General features: G+C 33.8%; 2 protein-coding genes across 2 annotated transcripts in view; both read left to right on the top strand.

Annotated features, from left to right (window-relative positions):
• LRRIQ1 (leucine rich repeats and IQ motif containing 1) overlaps positions 1 to 3,303 on the top strand; it is a 257,738-nt gene extending 254,435 nt beyond the window's left edge. The window contains exon 28 of the mRNA XM_066368683.1: positions 3,227 to 3,303. The gene's annotated coding sequence lies outside the window, so the exon portion shown is untranslated. The remainder of the gene's footprint in view (positions 1 to 3,226) is intronic.
• Positions 202 to 22,580, top strand: ALX1 (ALX homeobox 1). The gene is made up of 4 exons (XM_066368688.1): positions 202 to 449; positions 3,227 to 3,531; positions 6,428 to 6,556; positions 21,885 to 22,580. The coding sequence occupies exons 1-4, from the start codon at positions 224 to 226 to the stop codon at positions 22,203 to 22,205; spliced, it is 981 nt and encodes a 326-aa protein (XP_066224785.1). The 5' UTR covers positions 202 to 223; the 3' UTR covers positions 22,206 to 22,580.
• The last annotated feature ends 2,691 nt before the right edge of the window (positions 22,581 to 25,271 follow it).

Below are 25,271 nucleotides of genomic sequence, written 5' to 3'. Positions count from 1 at the left end.
GGATGCCCGAGGAGCCCAGCTGAGTTTCAAGATATAAAAGCAACATCGGGTGCCCCCTTTCCAGCCGGGACATATTAAAGGGCTGGGAGCCGGGCAGCTCCCGGCGCCGCCGCGCTCGCTTCCCTTTCCCTCCTCTCGGCCCTCCCTCCTCCCGCCCACCCCTCCCTCCCCCAGCGCTCTCCAGCCTCCGCGCCCCGCGAGCTCCGCGACAGCTACTGGGATTATGGAGTTTCTGAGCGAGAAGTTTGCCCTCAAGAGCCCGCCGAGTAAAAACAGTGACTTCTACATGGGCGCAGGAGGCGCGTTGGAGCATGTTATGGAGACGCTGGACAATGAGTCCTTTTACAGCAAAGCCTCGGCGGGCAAATGCGTGCAGGCCTTCGGGCCGCTGCCCCGCGCGGAGCATCACGTGCGCCTGGAGAGGACCTCGCCCTGTCAGGACAGCGGCGGTGAGTCCCCGGCCCCGGCCCCGGCCCCCGGCGCGGCGGCGGCTCTGCGGACCCCAAGTGCGCGGACCCGTCGGGCAGGCGGGCCGGGAGGAAGGGAGGAAGGCGCCGGCGGGAGGAGGAAGGCGAGGGGCAGCGCCCGCTCTAGGAAGCGGTGTTGGGCTCCCGGCGACCTTAGAGGGAAGAGGGAGGACTCGGCACCGGCGTGCCTCCGCGCCCTTCTCCTCTGGCTGTCCAGCCTCGTCCCCTACGGGTCCAAGAGTCCCTTCAGCCAGATCCCGGCGTAAACTGATAGGGCGGTAAATAAAGCGTAATTGAGTCAAGACAGCGCGCTTCCTCTGCGAGCCCGCGGCGCTGCCCTGGCAGCGGGAGCCGAAATCGATCACAGCTCGTTAGAGTACGTCCCTGTCGTCACGAATAAGAAAGCTCTGAATTTCTTTATATGAAACACTTTTTTAATTTTAAAATTTAAAAATTTTTCCAAGACTTAGCGATATGTTTCTTTGTGAAGTTGGAGGGTTGCTAGACTAGCTTGTGTGAATTTGTGATTTCTACTTTTTTTGGATTTCCAATACAACACATAAATTTTGAATACGAGTCCCTTTAAATAGCTTCGGGCAAAGAATCCCCAGTATAATCACTCACTCGGGAATTCTGCATTGTCTATTTTTCTGACTCCACATTAAAAGTCACCTCAGATGACTTTCGGAATGCTTCTGGGTGAAATCTTCAACTTTGAATGGCCAAGTATCTCAAAGTCAAAATGTTATCAAAACAAACCATCTTTTCTATCTTGTAACCCAATACAAACCTATTTTTTTTTCAGATCGCGACAGCTAAAGCAAGTTTACAGTTCCAAGAGGACTTTTCCTTATCATTGTATATATTCCACAGTTAAGCTGTAAGGAGAGGGTTGCTTTAAAATAACAAACGAATTAAGTGTGAAATATTTACAACAAGCCTTCTGCCCTCTATTTTAATGGAGGTTGAAAATCTGGCAAGGCACTGGCTCATAGTAGCTCATTTTCTATATAGTTTGTACACAGTAAGCTTTAAAAATCTCTCATATTTCATTCAACGTTACAAGGTACTTTTGACTTGAAATGTTACACCAAAAATAAAGGCGAAACGATAGAGAAAAATCATTTAAATCGTTTCAGTCATTTATTTAGAAAGAACGAATTAATTTTTATTTTTAATACACTAGATGTTTGGCTTTCTGGATGTATTTTCACACTGCAGTATCTTCAGATTTTTGGAATTCTTAGATGCATAGGTAAAGTTATTTGAATGGACAGGATTTAAGAAAGATGATTCTATTATGACTTGTGTTGACTGCTGGACGGAATTCAATCATAATATTTTAAATTGTCAGGTATTAAAAATAAAAAAATTGGTGATTTGTGATACTTTATTAACTTTTAAATGAACACCGCACTACCAGAATAATTTTAATATGAAAGACGTATAATGAACGTAGGCATCAGTCCGCTAAATTTTGGAAAATTCCTGTCTCCTGAGATGCCCTTAGTTTCACGACCGCTTCCCCTCCCCCTATTCCTAATCACCGCAGTTCCCCATTTAACTATGCCCACGGAGACAAAACCGTATTGTTAATCAGTCATGGCCCTTCTTTATGGTTAGTTTTACATCACATCTTCTGTGGCACAAAAGCTATTTGGCATTTCAGTTATATAGATGTTAAAGTTCAATATATCTCTATACTAATTAAAGCAGTTGTAAAAATACATTCTGAGATCATTTAAATACAGACAAAAACGAAAAAAGTATGACAGTTCCCTGGAAATTATTGTTCTGTCCGGGTTGACTTTGTTTTTTAAAAAATAAAATGCTTTTTATTTTATTATATGCATTGATTGCATGTGGGGGGCACCACATGATATATTTTTGTTTTATAGCATATCCCAAGTGTGCCATCAGATCTGGAGGAAATCACTGAGATTAAAACATCCTTAAACACAATGCCAGATGATATTCTTTGTAATTTTTTAATAGGTGTTTTAATTTCCGTGTTTTACTAGAAGGAAAAATAAATCTTTCTGGCTTTAAACATATTTCTTGAGTTAAAAATAAAACTAGTATATAAAGAAAAAAATGTCAATGAGTTTTCAAGCAGAAGAAGTTACTCAAGTCTTCTTTGCTATGGAAACACTTTCAGAAATTGATATGAAATTCATTTTTTTATTTAGATCACTTTTTGAAAAAAATTTAAATGTGGACATGAATATATAGTTGAAATAATCAAAATATTGTAGAAACAATACTATATCAGAAATCTATAGGTTTTGTATGGAGGAGGAAGGTAACTTTTGGGAAGAGTTGGGTTTTAATTTACAGATATTTAAAATTGAAATATCTCTCGGGCCATGTAAATAGCTTAATTTTGTTTGCTGTGGATAAATATATAACTTACATTGTTTGGTTCAGTTTTCAGAAATTATGCTCATTTAGGTTTTTTAATCTAGAGCATCTTTTAATTTGATTACCTTAATTTGATTATAAGTTATGTGCATCAACATTGCATTAGCCTTCTAGAACTGTGAATTTGGGGGAATTATAGAGGTCCATGTACACATTTTTGAATGGCTTTAAACCTGCCCACAGTGGATCAATTATTGTACATAAAGCAATGATTGCATTAATACTTGCCCAGTGAATCATTAGCAACTGCTTTCCTGCAGTTCGAAAGTACTGCAACTTAATTCTTTCATCAAAACACTTCGCAATGCTGAAACCTGTTGTTTTCCCCTTGGGTACAGTGAACTATGGAATCACTAAAGTAGAAGGACAGCCACTTCACACCGAACTAAATAGAGCTATGGACAACTGTAACAGTCTCCGGATGTCTCCCGTGAAAGGGATGCCAGAGAAGGGAGAACTGGATGAACTTGGGGATAAATGTGACAGCAATGTATCCAGCAGTAAGAAGCGGAGACACCGAACCACCTTCACCAGCTTACAGCTGGAGGAGCTGGAGAAGGTCTTTCAGAAAACCCATTACCCAGATGTATATGTCAGAGAACAGCTTGCTCTGAGGACAGAGCTCACTGAGGCCAGGGTCCAGGTAGGAGCCACAGGAAGATCTTTGGTGGCTGAGGGTGTGTGGGTGGGAAGCTAGTGTTAGATTAATTTAATAGCTGCATTTTGTCAAAAAGGAACTATTTGAAGATGTGGAACGATGCATGTAGTTCTACTAAAATTTCTTTTCACTTGCAAAGAATTCAGCCACTCATATGAAACAGAAGAATTCCTGAGATAATCTATGGACATAAAAACCATTGATTATTTAGAAAGAACAGAATGTCTTTACATATCTCTGATTTCAAAAATTAATTCTAAAGGGCAAAACCCCAAATCATAGTTACTTACTAACACATATGTTTTATTTTGTTTCCCTATTTTATGCAGTATGGAGGTTTTTTTTAAGGTTATATACTAGGTATTGGTAAGTTGTTTGTATAATGGCCCATAAATCTACAATGTTACTAAACTTAAGGTAGTAGAACAAAATGAAACAATCTTACAAATTCCTAATTGTTATATATACTAAATATATTTTTACTATGTACAATTAAAGAGCATATAACACATTTGCAATTTTCTAACCTTAGTAATTGCCAGTGGTGTCATTCTATTTTAATATTTTAAAGTTTGACAACTTATATGGATTTTGCAGAGATTACAGGAATAATGATCTTAAAATAATTTAAAAATATATACTCAATTATATTTATAACTTTTATTCAAATTATCAAATTGAAGGGTTTAATCTAATAAATTTTCAATCTCTTGGAAAACTTATGCTGGAAAAAATTCTACCTTTTAGGTATATTTTATTTTTATTAGAGTTGATATTCTTACACTACATTTTATTAGATTGTAAATAACAGTAACTCAGGAGAATGGACTTTTCCTTTGGCATGTTTTTATTGCTCTAAATAGGAAATTATTGAATTTTGCAGTTCCCATAAACCTCTAGAATAGAAAAATTAATGAGTGCAAAACTTTGTTCTTAGTGGAGTAATAGTACTTCTGAAGATCAAGCCATCCTAAGGTCTTCACATCATTAAACACAACATCTGGTGGTGCAGAAATAACAAAGCGGCAGGTTTTTTCTTTAGTTATGGGAGTAAATGGTTACTTTGTCTTAGTCCAGGAAGTTAAATATATAGAAAGTTGATGCTAACAAAAAAATTTTAGAATTGTCAAGTGTTAACCACACCTATTTTTTTGTCTTGTGTTCATATACTAATTAAATTAGTTATACTTGTAACTATAGAAAAATATGTTTGTGTACAGAGTGACCAGCTGTGCACAATACATGTTTTCCCCTCGACATTTCATCAAGTCCCGATTAATTTTTGTCTAAGATCATGCTCAGAGAGGCAACCTGAACCTAATTTACTCAGGTTGTTCTCTTTCCTGCTTTTCACGTCATAGTGGTCATTGGCATCCATTTTAAGATGATTGTTAAGCTCTTTTTCTTAGTGAAAAAGAAAAAACTCCCTTAATATGATCTTGATGCCTATCTGTGGAGACAGCAAAGACACATGTTTGGTTTGGTTTGATTGTTCATGTTGTTTTGAGCCTGGGCATAATGGATAATACACATTGCCAGCAGTGTTCTAAGAAACCATACTGAACAGGTAGCTCTCTTTGCCTGGTTTTAATTGCTGAAAACTCTTCGAAGTGCCATCCTAATTTGTAGTATGTGCTTACATATTAAACTGAGTATTACAATGTTTTCATAAGGGTGTTTTTAATTGAACTTGAAAAGGTAAAATTTCTGAGTATTTTTAATGAAAGGTTTTTTACTATTTATATTTGATTTCCAGCTTCTTTCCTAAATATTTTATATTCTGAACCTAGTTCTGTAAAGATTGAAGAGGTTCCTGGAAGCTGCTTATGTAATGTCTACTCAAAAATATCAATTTGTACCTGTTGAAGTTAATTATCTGTATCTCTCTTTAGTATAAAATATTATAATGAAGATTCTGGAGAGCTAGAAGTATGAATTAGTGAATAATTAACCCTCTGTGGAAGACATTTGTTCTGATAAATATTAGTATGTAATTAGAGGAATTAGAATGAAAGTGTAGTGACCCTTGGAGGCCCCACTAACAAGGCTTTCTTCACACTTGGTTATATCTGCTCTATTTCTTTTAGCAGTTATATTACCTGTAAGTCTTAAATTGGAGAAATTGTTCTGAAGATTGCTGAGCATTTTCTAAAAGGGATGATAAATGTTGTAAGTGGTATAATTTATGTAATAAGCACATATATATATTTGAAAACAACAATAATTTAACTTCAGATTATTTCATTTTACCTTTTGTCTTTATCATGATCAGCATTATATCTAATCTTAATATTTTGTTTTCAACTAATAATGCTGTCTGCTGATGCCATATGATTTAGATATAATCTTTATGTTTAAAGTTTTCTAAGAGTATCTAAATATAGGGTGCAACCAAGAATATTCACTTTGTGACGTACTTTAAAGATCATAGTTTTAACAGATTCAGATATTCATTTAGTTATAGATTTGCTGGATTAATGTTATGTGCATAACCCCAAACTGAAAATTCATGAATATCTTTCAGACTTGCAACAGTCTATGAGAGGAAGACTATCTATGATATTTTGGAAATATACTAAGTCTTCAAGATCATATAATCTAATTCCTTTTCATTTTTCATGAATAAAACTAAGAGCTCAGACATATTAAATAAGTATTTTGAAAATATCTTGTCACTTTATATGAATATACATTGCCTCCTGGACATACCACTTACATCGAGATAAAATAGAAAGTAGAATTTATGGATCCTTTTCTGGTAAAGAAATTGCTTTTATTGGTAATTTTATTGACCTGATGTATCTTTCTGATTTACCTTTCCACAACACAGTTGTATTATCAAGTATTCTTTAACTAAAATTCTACTTCTTTAAAAAATTAGGTTTGGTTTCAAAATCGAAGGGCCAAGTGGAGGAAGAGAGAACGTTATGGCCAAATACAACAAGCTAAAAGCCACTTTGCTGCCACCTATGATATATCAGTTTTGCCAAGGACTGACAGCTATCCACAGGTATGGTAAACTGCATGGAGTACTGATCAAGAAAAATAGATATGGTGTGTATATTCTCAAGAGGGCTAGTATAGACTTTTTATGTAATACAGTAGTTAGGAATGAAAAATTTAAACTCCAAAGGATTTTTCTTTTTATGTTTGCTAGATTTTAATTTTACTAAAATATTTATTTTGTTATTATTTTATTTCAGAGTCATTCATTTAAAATTATTTTAGAGTCTTTTTCTTGTTATACACTGAAACAACGGAAGTAGCATCATTCAATAGTATATGTCTGTTAATTTACTCTTCATTTTAATTGTTCAGAATTATTTCCCTTGTTAACTTTTTAAAATAATTAAATATTGTTTGGTACGTTATCTCTGTGGCTAATGTTTTATGAATCATTCATACATAACCTGGTGTCAAAAGCGGTATATGAAACCTTCAGTCCACTTAAAAATAATTTCTTATGTTGTCTTTTCAGCTTTGAGGTTGCTCATTGTTTGAAGGAAACATTTAGCCTATTGTTTCTTAAAATGTATATAGAATTAGTACTGGGTATAATTTAAAATTTTTATTGTGTTTAAAAAACACTTCCCTTTATAATAAGAGCTCTCATTTCAAAGAGTAGAAGTTATTTTATATTCTTTCTAATTTTTCCTTTTAATTTAGAGAGGTTTTTTTTTCATACTTTGTAATGCATGTAAATAAAATGTATTTTTTTTCTTTCTAAATGAATAATACTGAAGGTATTATTCATTATTCAACCTCAATACTTAGAGGTTATTCTTCAGAAATGCATTTGGTAAATGATTAGGGACACATATTATAAGGTAGAAGCCATAGGCATTGTAAGAGACCACTTGTATGACAAATACTAGCATATATGACAGTCCAGTGACCAAATCATCACAGCCCCAACCTTAAGGTAGTCATTTCTTTCAACTATAAATTTATACCCTGTTAGTCTGAATTCAGTCCTTTATTTTTGTACTATCCTTGTGTTCTGATGCCTTTTTTTTTTTTACTTTTAAAACTTATCTTGAGACCTCATGCTTCCAGATAAATTCACCAAACTTATTCATGTAATATTACATGTAAACAAGAACCTTAGCAATCACCCTGTTCTAGTTCCTCATTTTAGAAGTTAGGAAACCAGACCCAGGTGAGTTAAGGAATTGCTCTGTAATCACATAATTGGTGCTTTACAGGACAGTCCACAAAGGGCTGCTATGGCTCAGCCTTGCCACTACAGTGCCTGGCACCAATTAACCTCTTTATAATGGCTTAATATAATTTAATATACTGAGTAGTTGTCTTTTTTCTAGGATTATCTTGCCATTGTGTTACTATGTTGCATAGCTTTATATAAGATCAATTAGCAGAATGAGGCCACTTCTCAGCTCAAGAAGAAAAAGAAATGGTACAAATTATACACTTGACAGTCTTTTCACTTCAGCAAAGAACTAATTTAAAATTTCTCCTCACAAATCACGGGAATTTTGCACTAATTCTCCCTGTGGTTTCTCTGTAATTTATGTACATTGGTTATACCACCTTATAATTTAAGTATGGAAGCACAGAAGTCATACGTTGGTTATTTTGACAGTGCAACTGGTCAACAATAAAAAAAATCAATTTTATAAAATCTATAGTGCTTTTCTATACTGGTAAATCATTTAATGATTGGTTGCCAAAAGTTCTGAAGTCAAATGTGTTGTACATCCCACTGTCAGTATTGAAAAAAGCCAGGGGCAATTTTGTTTAAACTTAAAAGTATGTGGTTTATTATTTTAGTTTGTTTGAAAAAATAATTATGACAAGATTATGTCTCCAAGCTTCAGCCTAAAGGGAACTTGTTTTATTATTATGTGGCTTGAAAATAGAAATGCATGATGGGAAAAATAAAAACCAAAATAGACTCCAACAGCTCAGTGCAATATTACTTTGAATTTGGCCACTTTACTAATTATAGAAAAAAAGTCATTAGTTACAAAAACAGTTGGAAACTAAAAAATGTTGTAGGTAGTATAGATAGAAAAGAAGTTACCGATAGCAGGAAAGCATTAGCATACCCAGAGATACATGAAAAGCAGAGATGGTTTAGAAAACGATCTCTTCAAGTCTGCTCAGCATGGTAAATAATCTTAGAGGTATCTCTATATAACATGTAATATGTTTACTTATGAATAATAGTTAATATTTTATAAAATGTTCTAAATACTTTATTTTCACTGGTCTTGATTTCACTATAATAACAGCAGCCAATATAGTAAAAATAATAACAACCAGTTGAGGGTTTATCTTAAGCCAGGCTCTCTTCTTATAGCCATTAACTCATTGAATTTAAGCTCAGGATTTCTGAGTTCAGGAGTCCAGGGTACGTTCTGTAACATTGTCTCTGTATGTATCATCAAACAATGAGATAGATAAATATGGACTGTAAAACATCAAATGACTTTGGAAAGCAAAAACACTTTTATCTCTAATTTTATAAAATAACAATAGACTAAGAAATATAGACACTTTTAGACTGTTTTCATGTTTTTTTTCTTTGGCTTACTTATCCTTGTTAGCAAGCAAATAATAAGATGAGTGGTGTGATGTCAGTAGAAAAACTCTTTAAGCAGTACTGAAAAACAGTATATTTTTAAAAGCTTTTTATTTTAGCTCACAATATCAGTTGCCATTTAACAATACTATGATATAGGTAAATTAAACTACTTGATATTCTCCAATACAAGATATTTTTAAAAGCTGTCTCAATGCTTGTGCTATATCTTCTCCCCTCTACTTTGAATTTCCTTCCCCTCACCTAACCCCTTTTTTCCTCCATGAAACCTCTTCTCAATCCTTTAACCAGCACACCACTTTCTCCACTGTCACTGTGGTGGGCTGTGTACAATGTCTGCAACCCGTTTAAACTATTTAAAAAGTTGACTCCATTCTTATCTTTGTATCACTGCAACATTAAGTAAATTAGACCGGAGTGGACAAAAGTAGGCTTACAGTTGTAATACAAATTAATAATATAATAATTAATAAACTATAATACAAAACTCTTGCATATTTATAAATGTAAACCTACTTTAGCCAACCTCTGTTTATATACTGAATAGATGTAAAAAAAAAGGTACTGATTCACTTTCATATTAAATCAGGAGTACAATATAAACCTAAAATTAATCAATTTTCTCTGTGGTCCTAGGCAATTAGCTTTTCCTTTTTGATTCTCCATTTTCTCCTCTGCTAAAAGGAATAAACTAGAAATATTTTGCAGAACACTTCCAGTTCAATTATATATTTTCCCAAATTTATTTGCATTTTATCCAACATATATAGTATGTTTGGTACTATTTTATGTGTGTGGGTTACACGAATGATCCAGACAAAATCTCCTGTTTTATGGACAGACTAAGAAGTAGGGTGATTATTTGTACCAATTTTGCAAACACTTTTTGAGGTAATCTTAGACCCAGTAAACCAAAAGACCTTTTTCCTTGAGTTGAAAAAGCAGGTCAGCATCTCTCAACCTTAGATTCTAATTTATTTCTAATTTAACAAAACCCAAACCTTTTAAAAATAATTATTTTGGTGAATACAATATTTTGTTAAGTTATAAATATTTCTGAAAGATTATAACCAGGCTCTATTCTTACAAGGAACCCTAACTTTATGACTTTCAATTTGGTTTGGATTACATATGCATTAACTTGATCATTTACTAATTCGATAACTTCTTATAAGTGTCTCTACTTCCTTAATCTTCAGGTTCTTTATATGGAGAATGGAGGTACTGTTAATGCTAATGTTGGTTGTGGTGGTGGTGGTGTAGATGATAATGAGCATTATTATCATAAAGCTTTTTATTTAATTCCAAACAGCCCACTGAGCTAAATCCTGAGACTTGAGGAGGGCCAAGTATTAATGTATGACTGATCCTCACAGTCAGGAAGTAGGCGGTTCAAATCCTGACTGTGCCACTTAATAGGTTTTAAACCTTTTGCAAATGAATTAATTTCTAGGAATGCTTCTCCTCATTCATAAAACTGGGATAAAAGTTCATATGATGTTAGTGAGAATTAAACAAAATAATGCATACAGATTACTTAGATGTTGCTGAGTACATGATGGAGCTCAATAAACAGCAACCATTCTATAATAGCCATTAGTCATTATTATTTTTTTCTACAACAGAGAGGTATCTTAAATGGTTTGAATGTTCTTTTATTTTGTAGATTTAAACTAATTCAATCTGAGAGTAAATTTACTATTTAGGGAAAGACCAAACTCAGTTATTCTTTTTTCTTCAAATTAATGTAATTAAGTATGGAAACTTTAGGAAAGGTTGAGTATATTCTTTACCCACCAAAATTATTTTCTCATGAAAAAAATATTTTCATCAAAAATTTCAAAAAAGGGGTTGAAGTTTATCCCATCAAAACTTTTAATGAGGTTTCACGTAGGACATAGTGAGAACCACAACTAAATCTGTGTTTACCAAATTACAGATGGGCCTGCACAGCTTTCTTGCTTTATGTTTAATTGATGACTTTATAAATATATGCCATTTGGAGTTGGATTCAAATTATAGACAATTTGTAATCATTATGGTAGTTTAAAACACCAATTAAGGTTGTATAACATTTCTAGTATAAAAGATTCTAATTCAAACATTGTAAATAATGCGATCTTAAAAGGAAATAATAAAGCAATGAGATGGCAATGTGAATATATTTATTGTTCACCCTATCCCTCTTATCTCCGGTTTCTGTACTAATCTTTAAAAAATATTTTTCAATTAATTGATTTTAAAGAGAGGGCGAGAAAGGAAGGAGGAGAGAGAAGAGAGAGAGAGAGGGGGGGAAACACTGATTTGTTGTTCCACTTATTTATGCATTCATTAATTGATTCTTGTATGTGTCCTATTGATTGAACCCACAATCGTGGTGTATTGGGACTACACTGTAACCAACTGAGCTACCCAGCCAGGGCTGTACTAATTGTAGAATTTACATTCACTTAAATAAGAAATAAGAAACTTGTCTTCTTGAATAACTGGTGTAGCAATTTGGCATCTGGAGCAGGTTTTACTTTTGGAGAAAATCTCACAATCTTATCACTGTTATTTCTATTTTTTCCCAAATATTTAAAGTAAACATATAACCCAAAAATCTTTGAAAAAGATATAGCTATGCCTGATGTATTATGTAATGAATATTCTCATATCTGTGAAACAACCAATGCAGTGGTCATGTAATTATACAGTGAAACTCTTCTTAGGATGAATGGAGGGACAAAAATGTTAACATCATTAAGTCCACAAATCATATTGATATTATACAATTTCTCCCCTATCGAAAGCAAAAATATTTAAAATCCTACAAGGAATATGATATGGTAGTCTATTATTACTCAAGTAAATATGGTTTCTATAAATGTACAGTTGTTGTACAGTTGTTGATTTAATGTATAAAATATATGCAAGTTTTATATAAATTTGTAAATAACACTTTGTATATGCATGTATATCTATTAAAAGTAAATTATGTGTGGCATGAAGAAGATTTTGTCAATACCAATTAGCTGAAAGTGCAACTAGACACAAATGGTGAGTGATTTTTATTCTGTTGAAAATATATACACATTAAAGAGATAAAGAGTAACCTCCCAGAGAAGGAAATGTTTTAGATTATGAAGATAGACTTATTTTTCAAAAATTGCAATATTCCAATTTACTGTGATTTAATCACTTTACACATTATTATAACTTAGTTAATATATATACATATACATATATACATATATATGTGTGTCAGTGTGTATATATATGTAAATATATATATACATATATATATTTGCTTTTACTATGTGATCATGGTTAAAACATTGACTTTAAGAATTGGTCATAAGTATTTTTTATATATTTTTTAATTTTTAAATTTTTTTTCAATTACACTTTAGATTCAATATTATTTTGTATTTGTTTCAGGTGTACAGTATACGGTATTAGTATTTTATAGTTTAAGAAGACACTGTAAATCTAAAAACTGAGTATATTACCTAAAACAAATAATAAGAAAAAATGTAAAAATAAACAATTGAAGAATTCTAATGTTTCTTATACATATGAAAACTACCTTACAGGGTAATAGAGAAGAATCAGGGGGAATTAGGCCATGAAGCCTGGGAAGTCTATGAGAAGAGACCTGTGGATTAAAACTTGTAGTTCATTACATTATTGTTAGTGAAAAACAATAAGGTTAATGAACCTTATGAAAAACTTTAATCCAGAACTTTTTCTGTGCCATATTTATTAAGCCTCATGACTCTATGGGTTTTCTTTTTCATTCTAAATTATGGAGCATTAAAATAGAAAAATTTACACAAACTCACAGTTGAATTAAATATCACACAAAAAAATTCCAACTTTGTAGTTAACACAAATACAAGATGACTATAATTTAAAGTTTTACTCAAGATTTTAAGAATAAATTCAAAGTTTATGTTTTATACCAAATGGACATTTCTAAGATTAAAAATATTCTGTGCAAATAAAAATATTTACATATTTGATGTATAATTTGTAATATGTTTTCACAGGGAAAACTTATTTTGTATTTTAATCTTTGTTTCTTATTATTGTGAACTTAGTTTTAATAGGGGAAATGCATTATTAAAAGTGAATCAAGCACTGATAAGTTGGCAATAGCTCTCATGCCTGTAAAAATACATGAAAGCAATGTGAAAAATAATTTAAAATATTTTATATTATAATTGTTATATAATAAATAAAATAGCAAATACTAAGTGCTATGATTTTATGCCCTTCTTAAGTGAGTTGATCTAAAAAGTTTTATTTTAAGGAATATAGGGCACAATTTCCTATAAAAGTTTTTAATGATAGTTACTATACAATTTACAAACACATTCAACACTAAAGGAAAAGAAAAATGTTCTTAATGTTTATTATATCTTTAACTTGGTATTTCTAATATTATTTGAATAATACAACATTTAAGCACGTTTATATGATGTCATTTTGAAACTTTCCAGATATTAACAATTCTTATGAAACTTAGTGTCTTTATTTTTGTACTAGGAAGAGATATATGCTTTCATTTTCTGTAAAGCATTTTGCTCCTCAGACAGTGACTTTTTAATGGAAGAGGCATTCTTCCTTGCTTCAAATCTCTGTATATATTTACAAGATAAAATTTTATTTTAAAAATAAAAGTAGCAATCAATATTTAATATGTGATCCTTTTCTAATGAATTAATTTAGAAACTCTTTAGCTTAATAATACTATATCTGAAAAGATATACTTTTAGATGTTTGAAATGAAATGATTTTGAAAAATTTTTATATATTATATATAGATTATATTTAATTTTCTTTGGTCAAATAACACTTGATTAGTAGGCACTGATGGAAATACACCCCCATTTCTGTCTCAGGTAGCACCTAAACACACTCAATTGATCTTTTTACTGTGAATTATTCCAGGTGGATTTTTTTTCCCCCAGACAGACAAAGCCTCAGTGTGTGTTATTCATTGGGAGCAAATTCCCTACTTAGAAAAGCACAGTTCTTTCTCCCTGCCAGCAACCTGCTGATGTAGTTACTAGAAAAGTTAATGGGACCCTACAGTTAGTCAACAGCTAAAAATATCTGCAAGTTACTAAGCATATGATTCTTATTAATATTTTACCACCCTACATTTTAAAGGAAGGGGTAGACTAGTAAAGAGTATAATGGTCTCTTAAAAAATTGAATTGCTTTTGTAAAAAGTGTTTACATTTTTTAAAAGACCATATAAAAAATCTGGTAAATTATATAGTGATAATGTGGTAATAAATCTATATAGTAAGTGTTGATTAACATGCATAGTAGGCAATAAATGTAAACATTTTGTCAAAGATGGAAAATCAAAGTCAACTTTTGGATTTCAATGCAAATAAGCTATTGCTATAGAATAATCAGAAACACCTCTTTGTGAAACCCTGATTTCTGTCTTTTTAGATCAACCTTTAACAAGGAAGCATGTGAATATGTAATGTGAGGGTAGTGTGTGTGTAGTAGCATGACGTGTGTATCTGGTGTGTGCGTGTACATAAACAAAATTATTTTAATAGATAAATATTATTAGTTGGTTTTAGAGATGCTTTAGAACTAAGGAGTGGTTGTTATACATATATTTTCATTTAATTTAATTTAATCTGGATTAAAATTTATAGGTTAGTGTCTTCTATAAAGCACTAACATTAGTATATAGAATATATAATGCTATCATGAAACTATTTTATTTTTTACACTTCATGCTAATTTTAACTAAGGCAAAGACTAACAAACTTATGTTTCTTTTAAAAGGTTTTTGAAAGTGTGAAAAGCTACTCACTTCAGTAAAATCAGTAAATATATCTGAAGTATATTGCTCACAAAAATTAGGGAATATTTCAAAATGAATATGTAGCAATAAAAGAAGAAACATTTGATTTTTTTTGTTAAACAAGAACATCAGAAAAGCAAACAAGTCAAAGAAAGTTGTTTAATTATGCAAGTAATATGCAAAACCATTTTTTTTTCATTGTTGAAAATGCACGATACAAAAGGCTGAAAGTACTGGAGTATCTGCCCGTTCCCTGATCCACTAACATGCTAAAATTTTCTTTGTAGTTTTGGTTATACAAAGACTATATCTATATCAAGTTTCTAGGTGAAGCTGATATCCATGTCTATGATTTACCTTAGTACTACAATTCATGACAAATACATAGCCACAGGAAGAACTCTTAGTGTGTATGTATTTTATATATCATGCACGTATGTATTGTATATTAACCCTCTCCTTTCTATCTATAGCTTTTAATTTCTCAGAAGGAGAAGGAAAGCTAAATACATTTGATTTCAGCTTGGAAAGAATCAGACAAAAAAAATGACTTTCTTCCCAAATTCAAAGTCATGGGATAATTAAGTGTTAACTTTTTATTTGATTAGGAAAACATTAAGGGGCAAATAAATGTTCAAAGTGGCATTTAGAAGTCAACGGCACTTCCATTCATGCTAATGGGAGGCAGTTGGCTACGTTCCTTGGACAGTGCTTTGAACATACCACCCCTAGAACTTTTAAAACTGTTGTGAAGCACATTAAGACATGGAATGTTTTTAGATTTGCCACTCCTTTTAAACACAAAGAAGAAAAAGTGTAAAGGCAGGCCGTCTTTTTTTTTCAGTACACATGAAAGAAAGATATTTAATAACATTGTTTCTGGTGGTAAAGCCCCTGACTATTATACAGTTAGAGGTCAACAGAAACACCCCAAAATTTATTTGGTGCTGGGCATTGCCATTGTAGGTGTCTGTGAAATAGTCCAAAATAGTAGCAATCCTATATAAAAAATATGCATTCTCTTATTCCCAAATTTAACAATATATAATATTTCTTATAATGAGTCAGAGAGTGAGATTTTTGTATGGCTTCTCTGTTGACAAGTATATATGCAAAATTTTAGACAATATGATTTGAAGACCTAATACACAGTTTTAGAAAGATCACTTATGTAAGAATACAATTGGGCCCTGGTCGGCTTGCGCAGTGGATAGAGCATCAGCTGGGGGTTTGGACATCCTGGATTCAGTTTCCATTTAAGGCACACAGTAGAAGCAACCATCTGCTTTTCTCTCCCCCTTTCTCCCCCTCCCTCTTTCCCTTCCCACCCTGTCCTCCTCTCTCTCCCCCTTCTCTTCCTCTTCCCCTCCTACAACCAGTGGCTCGATTGGTTTGAGCAATTGGTTGGAGTGTGGCACTGTGTGCTGAGGATAGGTAGATTGGTTCCAGTGTTGGCCCAGGTGTTGAGGATAGCTTGACTGATTGAGAATCAGCCTCATATGGGGTTGTTGGGTGGATCCAAGCAGGGCGCATGTGGGAGTCTGTTTCACTATCTTTCCTCCTCTCACTTAAAAAAAAGAATAAGGATATAATTGGGATTCTGCATGGAAGGACTGTAGAATTAGCATACCTTGAGAACAGATTTAGTAAACCACAAGTTCAAACAACTTTGTTAAGTCAAATGTTGCCTTTAAATATTAACAGAGGTAGATAATCTGGAGCAATGATGATACCTGCCAGGTTTCCCCCACGGTGTGCAGATGACATCTAGCATCTAGAATATGATATTGTGTTGTCAGTGCTGGATGTTGATAAGGGTGAAGGCTGTTGACAGCCTCCAGCATATCTGAGGAATGTGACTGGAATGAGCAGTCTGGAAACCATGCATATGAGAAATGCTTAAAGAAGAGAGATTTGCAATCATGTAATAATTGGCTACAATATTTGAAGATTTTCAGATGTGAGACAGTGCTTATTCTGTATCCATTTTAAGGAACAGAAATAGATGCAATAGTGAGAGGATGATAACAGCTCACTTTTTTACACAGCTCTCCAAAAGGGAATGGACTGTTTTTAAGCAAGTGAGCTTCTTGTAAGCAGAAATGAATGTAATTGAAAATGTAGAAGGGGCTTTTGCATGTGCAAGCAAGCTGGGCTTTAAAAGTGCTTTCTAATCCTTGATGATTTCAGAATTGCCTATGTGTGTTGTTATCATGGCCATTATTTTTAATATAGATCCCCTGAGCCATACTCTATGCTTAATGAACCAGACTCTCCAAGAAAATGCATCTGTGATGGAGAATAATTTTTTTTAAGACTTTATTCATTTTAGGAGAGAGACGGAGAGAAGTGTGTGTGTGGGAGGGAGAGCAGGAAGCATCAACTCCCATATGTGCCTTGACCAGGCAAGCCCAGGGCTTCCTCAGCATTCCAGGTCGACGCTTTATCCATTGCGCCACCACAGGCCAGGCAGAATAAGTATTTAATAGAGAAAAAAATCATCCAGAAAAATATAGTCAGCAAGTTCTAGATATGTAATTTTCATGATTTTTGTGAAGGTAATAAATATGCTCTGTGATTCTACAGTTCAATTATGAAACAAAATTTAGATACATTGGCATACATTGTCCATAAAATTTTGATTACCTCCTAAATAGGATTAGTTCAAATTTAAAATTCTTAAGAGATTTTTTAATCACTTAAATTTGTACTGAGGGCTTATGTTATGTGTTGTGTTAGGCCTAAGGATAAAGAAACAGTTTGAGCAATCATTAAAGATTTTGCTTTCAGAGGGTAGAGCCTCAGAATCCCCAAAATTTAGGATTATGAATAAGTAAATACAGGGGGTCCTTGACTTATAACACAGTTCCATTCCTTCAATAGTGACAGAACCCGAACTTTAGTGTAATTCGAAGCACACCCTACTCTAAGTCACTTACCTATCCTAACAGTTATAAAATCATAATCTAGAACATAAAAACACAAGTAAGCCACAGAAAAAGGAAAAGGACATAGAAATACTATATAATAGGGGTCCCTAAACTATAGCCGGTGGGCCACATGCAGCCCCCTGAGGCCATTTATCCGGGCCCCCGCTGCACTTCTGGAAGGGGCACCTTTTTCATTGGTGGTCAGTGACAGGAGCATAGGATGTATCCGCATTCTGTGATCCTGGAGTACTGTATGTGGCGGCGCTGTGCGGCGTCTCTCACGTACATTACTACTTCCGGTGACACAGGATGCATGTGTCATGGCTCCGGAAGCGCGTCATATCACTTGTTACAGATAGCAGTGACAAATGTGGAACCGGACATTGACCATCCCCTTGGCCAAAAGCAGGCCCATAGTTCCCATTGAAATACTAGTCAGTTTGTTGATTTAAATTTACTTGTTCTTTATTTTAAATATTGTATTTGTTCCCGTTTTGTTTTTTTTACTTTAAAATAAAATATGTGCAGTGTGCATAGGGATTTGTTCATAGTTTTTTTATAGTCCGGCCCTCCAATTGTCTGAGGGACAGTGAACTGGCCCCCTGTGTAAAAAGTTTGGGGACCCCTGGTGTACACTGTAGTGCGTATTCTTCCACCGTGTGTAACCAAACTAGTTCACCCATGTAGTCTATAAGTACAAAGTTAATGGTGTAAGCCAAAACACGTCTACATTTTTCTAAGTTTTTGTGGAAGTAAGTATTGTAAACTCGAAATGTCACATATTGAGACTGTTGCAACACAAGGATCCCCCGTAAACAATTTTAACTTGTAAGAAAAAATTTTATATCATTATAGCATTTCTTAGGATTTTCTGGGTTCAGATGCAATCTTGGGTGAGATTCTTGTTTTTTGTTCTATAGTTTTTCCTTCTACAAAATGAGCATATTAAAAACTCACATCTTTTATTCTATTAAAGTGATTAGAAGTCTTCATAAAATATTTAATATAATGCCTGACACATGGTAATTAATTGATATTCATAAGCTGTCATGAGCCTCATTTTGATTGTCATCTGAATGTTTAAACGTCTGGAGGAAATAAATGATTTAAGAGAAGCCTCAATTCACTAAGAATATTATCTTTTGTGATTTACATATAACTTTCAATACAAAAAAAACAAAAAACAACAACTAGATCTCTAAAGTTGAAGGAAGATATACCAGAATTTTTAAAATGAAGGCACCACATGGGGGATGTGAGGGGGAAAAATGGAAACAGAACATATCAGTTAAAATGTGACAATATTGCTACCAGTGTGAATGCATGGGTATCCTTCCAAGTCTAATGAAAGCATTGTTGTGGTAGCTGGCTTTACCAACCTGTTCTGTTCAGAAAACATTTCTGTATGTTAGAAATTCTTTCACCAAAAGTAACACTTTTAACTTGCCTAATCAGGTCCAGATAAGAAGTTTTGATCAAAATGAAAACATTTTCCCATTTCTTGAAAACTAGAGAATTTCTTTTCAACTTATAAGTAGCTTAATGCTAATTCTTTTAGGGAGAAAATACTTCTTAATTTATATTCATAGATTACCTTCCTTATTTTCTTCTTATTTTTTTTAACTGTTTGCCTTTCTATGCATTTAGTATTTGAGTAGATGATTTTAATAATAAATTCTAAACACTGTGTATAAATTGAGGAATCCTTTTAACAAACATATACTATAAATAATCTTTTTCCACCACTACTTTGCCTTTCATTTATTTTTTTCAAAAATAAGCAAGCAAGTTCACTTTCATTTCCTGAAAGCCCTTTTGTCAGACATGTGACTGGGGTGTTTTCAATGTAGCACAATGTTTGATTGAATGTCAGAGGAAAACCACCAGATCAAGTTAGAAGAGCTAGTCTGACAGAGTAATGACATCAACAGCCCCTCCTATTGGCTTGCGAACCATAGCTCAGCAATCACTGGCAGCCATCATTATATATTTTGGCTAAGATGGAATACATGTAGTAGAATGAGCAAAATTAAAACATCATAGACCAGGACGATTTAAGAATTAATAAAATATGCATACCATTATATATATATTTTTTATGGATATATCTCACAGATTTAACATACTGAAAGCAGCTTACAAAATATTCGTGTAAAGACCTATTATTAAAATAATGCTAAAATAAACAACTTACCAATCACTGAAGCCCTACCTAAGAAATGAATTCTATGTTCAGATTGTCTCTTACATTTTGAAACTGGGTAAGTGGTTCTTTCTTGAGTGACAGAGTAACAGCACTACCAGTGTGATTTAGAAGAGTCACTAACACACTTTTTGCTTTTGATTGGAAATAAGTAGTTTTAAAGAGTATAATTTACGCTTGGGTGTTGTAAGGCACACCAAAAGCCATATGTAGTAGACTAGAATCTGTGTAAAAATAAATATAAGAAAACATGATTTGTGTAAGTGTTGAAAAGAATTGATAATTCTATTCTAATTATCATGATTTTAGTAACAAGTCATATGACAAAAAATGAATATTGCTGCTGTGTTCTACTTCAGATCTATTGTAATAACCTTACAGGAGGTATACAATTTTAAAATTTCACCTCCTAATGTTGCATGTCTCGCTGTCCTGTACCATGCAATATATTCCTTTTCTTTTTCCTCAGCTCTTACTGTTAGTTATACTTTTCTCTGTGCTTCTCAGTAATGCATGTAATCATTGTGTTTCTATTCTTGTTTAAATATAGGGTCTAAGGTACTTTCTATTTAAAATTCATATACAATATTATACAGATTCTATTTAGGATTTTTCTTTTTTTTTACATGCTAGTAACTTTAGACAAATTTGTGTTTGTTAGTAACATTGCACTAACTGGTTTTGTGTAAAAATTTAATGATACGAAATGTGAGGTTTTGGGGCACAAATGATAGGCCAGTTTTCGATCTTATATTTGATGTTTGTTATGTAGTCCTTACATTACACTCATATATTTTTGCTGATACTTGAATATTTGTCTCAGGTGCTTCCATTATTAGGTAATGGTCTTGTATTAGAATTCTAAATTTATTTTACATATTATACTTCTATTATAACATCACACATCACATATAAGTCATAGAATAAAATATCTTTATATTCTCTGACAGCTGTCAGAGGGGATAGGGGAAGAAGTGAAAAAAGTGAAGGAATTAAACAAAAAAACCCCTCACAGACACAGGTAACAGTGTGAGGATTGCAAAATGAAAAGGGGGTGGGGAAGGCGGAGGAGGATGGGGGATGGGTGGTGATGGAGGCAGACTTGACTTGGGGGATGAATGCACAATGCAGTATGCAGATGATGTATTCTAGAATTGTGCACTTAAAACCTGTATAATTTAATTAACCAATGTTACCCAAATGAATTAAATAAAAAATTTTAAAATGTACATATTTCTCATATTTACAGAGCTATATATTCAAGATGATAGGAAATAAAAACAACGAAAGGGTTAACAGTTTCCTAAATGAGTTTGATCAAATGTATCTATGGAGCAAACAGCCTAATGTCAGCAAATCATTTCCAACAAAAATGGCCACACTAAGTCTGACTATGGAACTTTAAAAAAATGAAATTGTGTCATTTGTTTAGAAATATGAAAACTATATTTAAACTTAAAACCATCTTTCAAACCACTTTTTAAGCACATGAATTGGTCATGAATCATGACTAAACCTTCCAGATTTCATTTTTAAAATTATGACTATAAAAAGAATACCCAAGAGATTGACATGTTTTGAGAGTATTTTATATGATTAAGTATGCGGGTTTTGGTGATCTGTTACAGTAAAGCAAACGAAGAACCTTTTAAATAATTATTTTTCAGTAACTACTTTTACATACTCAGTACGTAATTACAGACCACCCGAGGAAAGCAAACAATGAATAGTTAACAAAATTTAGTAAATACAGGGAGACAAAAACAAGTGAACAAAAGTGAGAATGCATAAATGTAATATTTGTTGTTTTGTATATTCCAGATTCAGAACAATTTGTGGGCAGGAAATGCAAGTGGTGGTTCTGTGGTCACTTCATGTATGGTAGCACGTGACACTTCCTCCTGTATGACACCTTATTCTCACTCGCCTCGGACAGATTCCAGTTACACAGGGTTTTCAAACCACCAGAACCAGTTCAGCCATGTGCCCCTCAACAATTTTTTCACTGACTCTCTTCTGACGGGGGCTTCCAATGGACATGCGTTTGAAACGAAGCCAGAGTTTGAAAGGAGGTCTTCCAGTATCGCAGTCCTTCGAATGAAAGCCAAGGAGCACACTGCCAATATTTCGTGGGCCATGTAACATACAGTACTCTTGTTTTTCTTTAAATGGAAAAGTAAAGCATTCTTATTTCTCATATTTAAAGGATACCACAATAAGCTGCTGTGTGTGGAATTGCTAACGGTCAAGGTATACAGTAAGGCCAGCTTAAATGAATAGTTGTTATTATTTAACATTAAAATCTAAGAATGAACCTCTGAAGACTAAATAGGTTTACCATCCACCAGTCTCCACAAACTCTGTTTTAGTAGTAATTTTTTTCTATTGTATGAGTCGATGAAATATGATCATGCAACTTCTTAAAAGAATAAATGTATTAAACAAATTCCTCTGTTATAGATTGATTTATGTTACTCCTGTATAACAAGAAATCCCTTGTAAAATAATACCCGATAAAGGAAGAAATGCACTGGGGAAAATGTCAAGATACCGAAGCTGTCAGGTAAATATTGAAGCAGGCTGTTTCGGGGAGTTAAAGGCCATTTCTCCCTCTCTGGCTCCAAGACACAATGGACATATTCCCTGTTGCTGAGAATTTATCTTCAGATCTCAAAAACCTATTTTTTTTTTATCCCTAGTTGTTTTAGTGAGCTTCCATTCCATGCAACAAGAGCTCTTCTAAAATGACCAGCATTTGCATGAAATATTTGGGCATAGTTTCCTGAAACCATGTGGCTAAAGGTGATAACTGAAATATTCCGGTGTGATTTAAAATATAGTCATGAGAACAGTTTTTTATAAATGCCATCTTTTTAGTGAAAAAGCCAGCATGGACTTAGTGGCTTAGTTATCACACACAAGAAAAAAGAAAAAAAGAAAAGAGCCTGACCAGGCAGTGACACAGTGGATCGAGTGTAGGCCTGGGATGCAGAGGACCCAGGTTCAAAACCTGAGATGGCTGGCTTGAGCCTGGGCTCATCTGGCTTGAACATGGACTCACCAGCTTGAGCACAGGGTTGCTGGCTTGAGTGTGGGATTATATAATCTATAATCCCACGCTCAAGCGCTTCAGGTCGCTGACTTGAAGCCTAAGGTCATAGACCATGGCCACTGACTTGAAGTCCAAGGTTGCTGGTTTTACCAAGGGGTCCCGGTCACTGGCTCAGCTGTAGTCCCCTGGTCAAGGCACACATGAGAAAGCAATCAATGAAAAAGGTAAGGTGCCGCAACGAAGAATTGATGTTTTTCATCTCCCTTCCTGTCTGTCTGTCCCTCTATCTCACTAAAAAAAAAAAAAAAAAAAAAAAAAAAAGGAAGTTACAAAGCCTGCTGTTGCTTTTAAATTACGATTGTGTCGATTCAACTGTGCACACAAACATCTAATAAATGCACTAAAAGAAATGTATTTTGTTAAAGGAGCAGTGAATCTGATTACTTCATATATAAGTGCACTTGTGTGTGTGAGTGCATATTTGTTTTTTGACATATAATCTGTAAGCATTTATCGCCACTGTGGTTTTGCATAGGGAATTAAAATGTCAGAAGGCTCTCTAAAATTTCTGGTGGAAAAGAAGAAAAATACATTGCATCTGGAAAATTGCTAACCCCGTTGATTTACTTCTCCTCCCTTTACCCTGTCACATTCCAAGCTTTTTCAGATGAGTGAAATGTCAACCTCCTTGAAAGACTCTTAAGTTCATAAAGGCAAAGTAAATTAATTGAAATGAAGATGACTTTCCTGGCTTGGATCAGAGCAAGATCTGCTCTTTGTACTCTCTTAGAATCTTCCCTGTGGTTCCTACAGCCTGTAGGGGTATGCTCGGGAGTTCTAAAGGCTAAAGGACAAGAGTACATGATTTTAAAAATTAAATTTAAGAAAAAGTACTTGAATCCAGTAAGCATCTCTTCCTAGTGGGAAAATATTTACTGCAGTTAGACATCTTTGTAATAAAATTTTAAATCAAGCAGATGATGGAGATGAGTGATGTCCTAAACAAACATTCCTTGACTTCAAAATAACTGTTCTTTATTACTTTTGTGTTCTCTCTTTTTAGTTTTGTTCCCAAGACAAACTTGTTCAACTTTGGCCCTGAGAATTATGCTTACATGCAGGAGCTTTTGTTAAAAGATTGTTTAGGCAGCTGTTAAATATCTTTCATGTTTTAAAAAAGAATGACTTCTTTTAACATATTCATATATGTGGTTAATAAGAATTTGTAAACTAAAATGTAGAACTAAAGTGTAAGATTTTAAAAAATTTTCCCAAATTAGTTGTATGCATGTTCATTTTCTTTTGCTTACTTGATTGAAATTTTAGTGTTCCTTGGCTAATACTATACCTTAGAGTTTTTAAATGAGAGACAAAACTCACAGAGACCAGTTTAAATTTCAATTTATTTCTTAGTTTTCCTATTCTAAGTTTTCTTCTCATTATATTCTAACAATTAGCTGGAGCTTCTATAACTGATTTTTTTTTCAATTTATATAACATCTTTTTAAAAAGATTTTATTTATTCATTTTAGAGAGGAGAAAAGACGAGAGGAGAGGAGAGGAGAGGAGAGGAGAGGAGAGGAGAGGAGAGGAGAGGAGAGGAGAGGAGGGGTGAGGGTGGGGAGGAGCAGGAAGCATCAACTCCCATATGTGCCTTGACCAGGCAAGCCCAGGGTTTCAAACCAGCGACCTCAGCGTTCAGATCAGCGCTTTATCCACTGCGCCACCACAATTCAGGCACTCTCAAAAACATCTTTTAACTGAGGTTTTACATCCACAATGCTTTGTATAAATTTAAATCAATCAGTGCCTTTTAAAAACCGCCTACTGTGTGTAAAGTACTATTTGGGATAATTAAATAAATAATGGAACCATGATTCTTGTCCTTAATGAATTCACAATCTTCCTGGACAGACACATGAATAGAGCATCTTTAACCATGCCTCACATTTTATGAGGGCAGTAAGAGTTGAATGGAATTTTTGGAGTTAACATTTTCCGTTTTCACCTTTTTATCAGATGAAAGTGTTATGACATATGCTAAATTATAATCAAAGGAACTTTTGATGTAATAGCCTAAGATAAATATTTTTACAAAGTGAATAAAATGGACTACCTGTATTTTCTCTTGCTCTTTATGAACTTAGGTTAAACAA

The sequence above is a fragment of the Saccopteryx leptura genome, chromosome 2 (genome assembly GCF_036850995.1).
Source record: "Saccopteryx leptura isolate mSacLep1 chromosome 2, mSacLep1_pri_phased_curated, whole genome shotgun sequence".
Lineage (NCBI taxonomy): Eukaryota > Metazoa > Chordata > Mammalia > Chiroptera > Emballonuridae > Saccopteryx > Saccopteryx leptura.
Note: the sequence above shows the minus strand (reverse complement) of the source record. Positions and strands in the feature narration are given on the sequence as shown.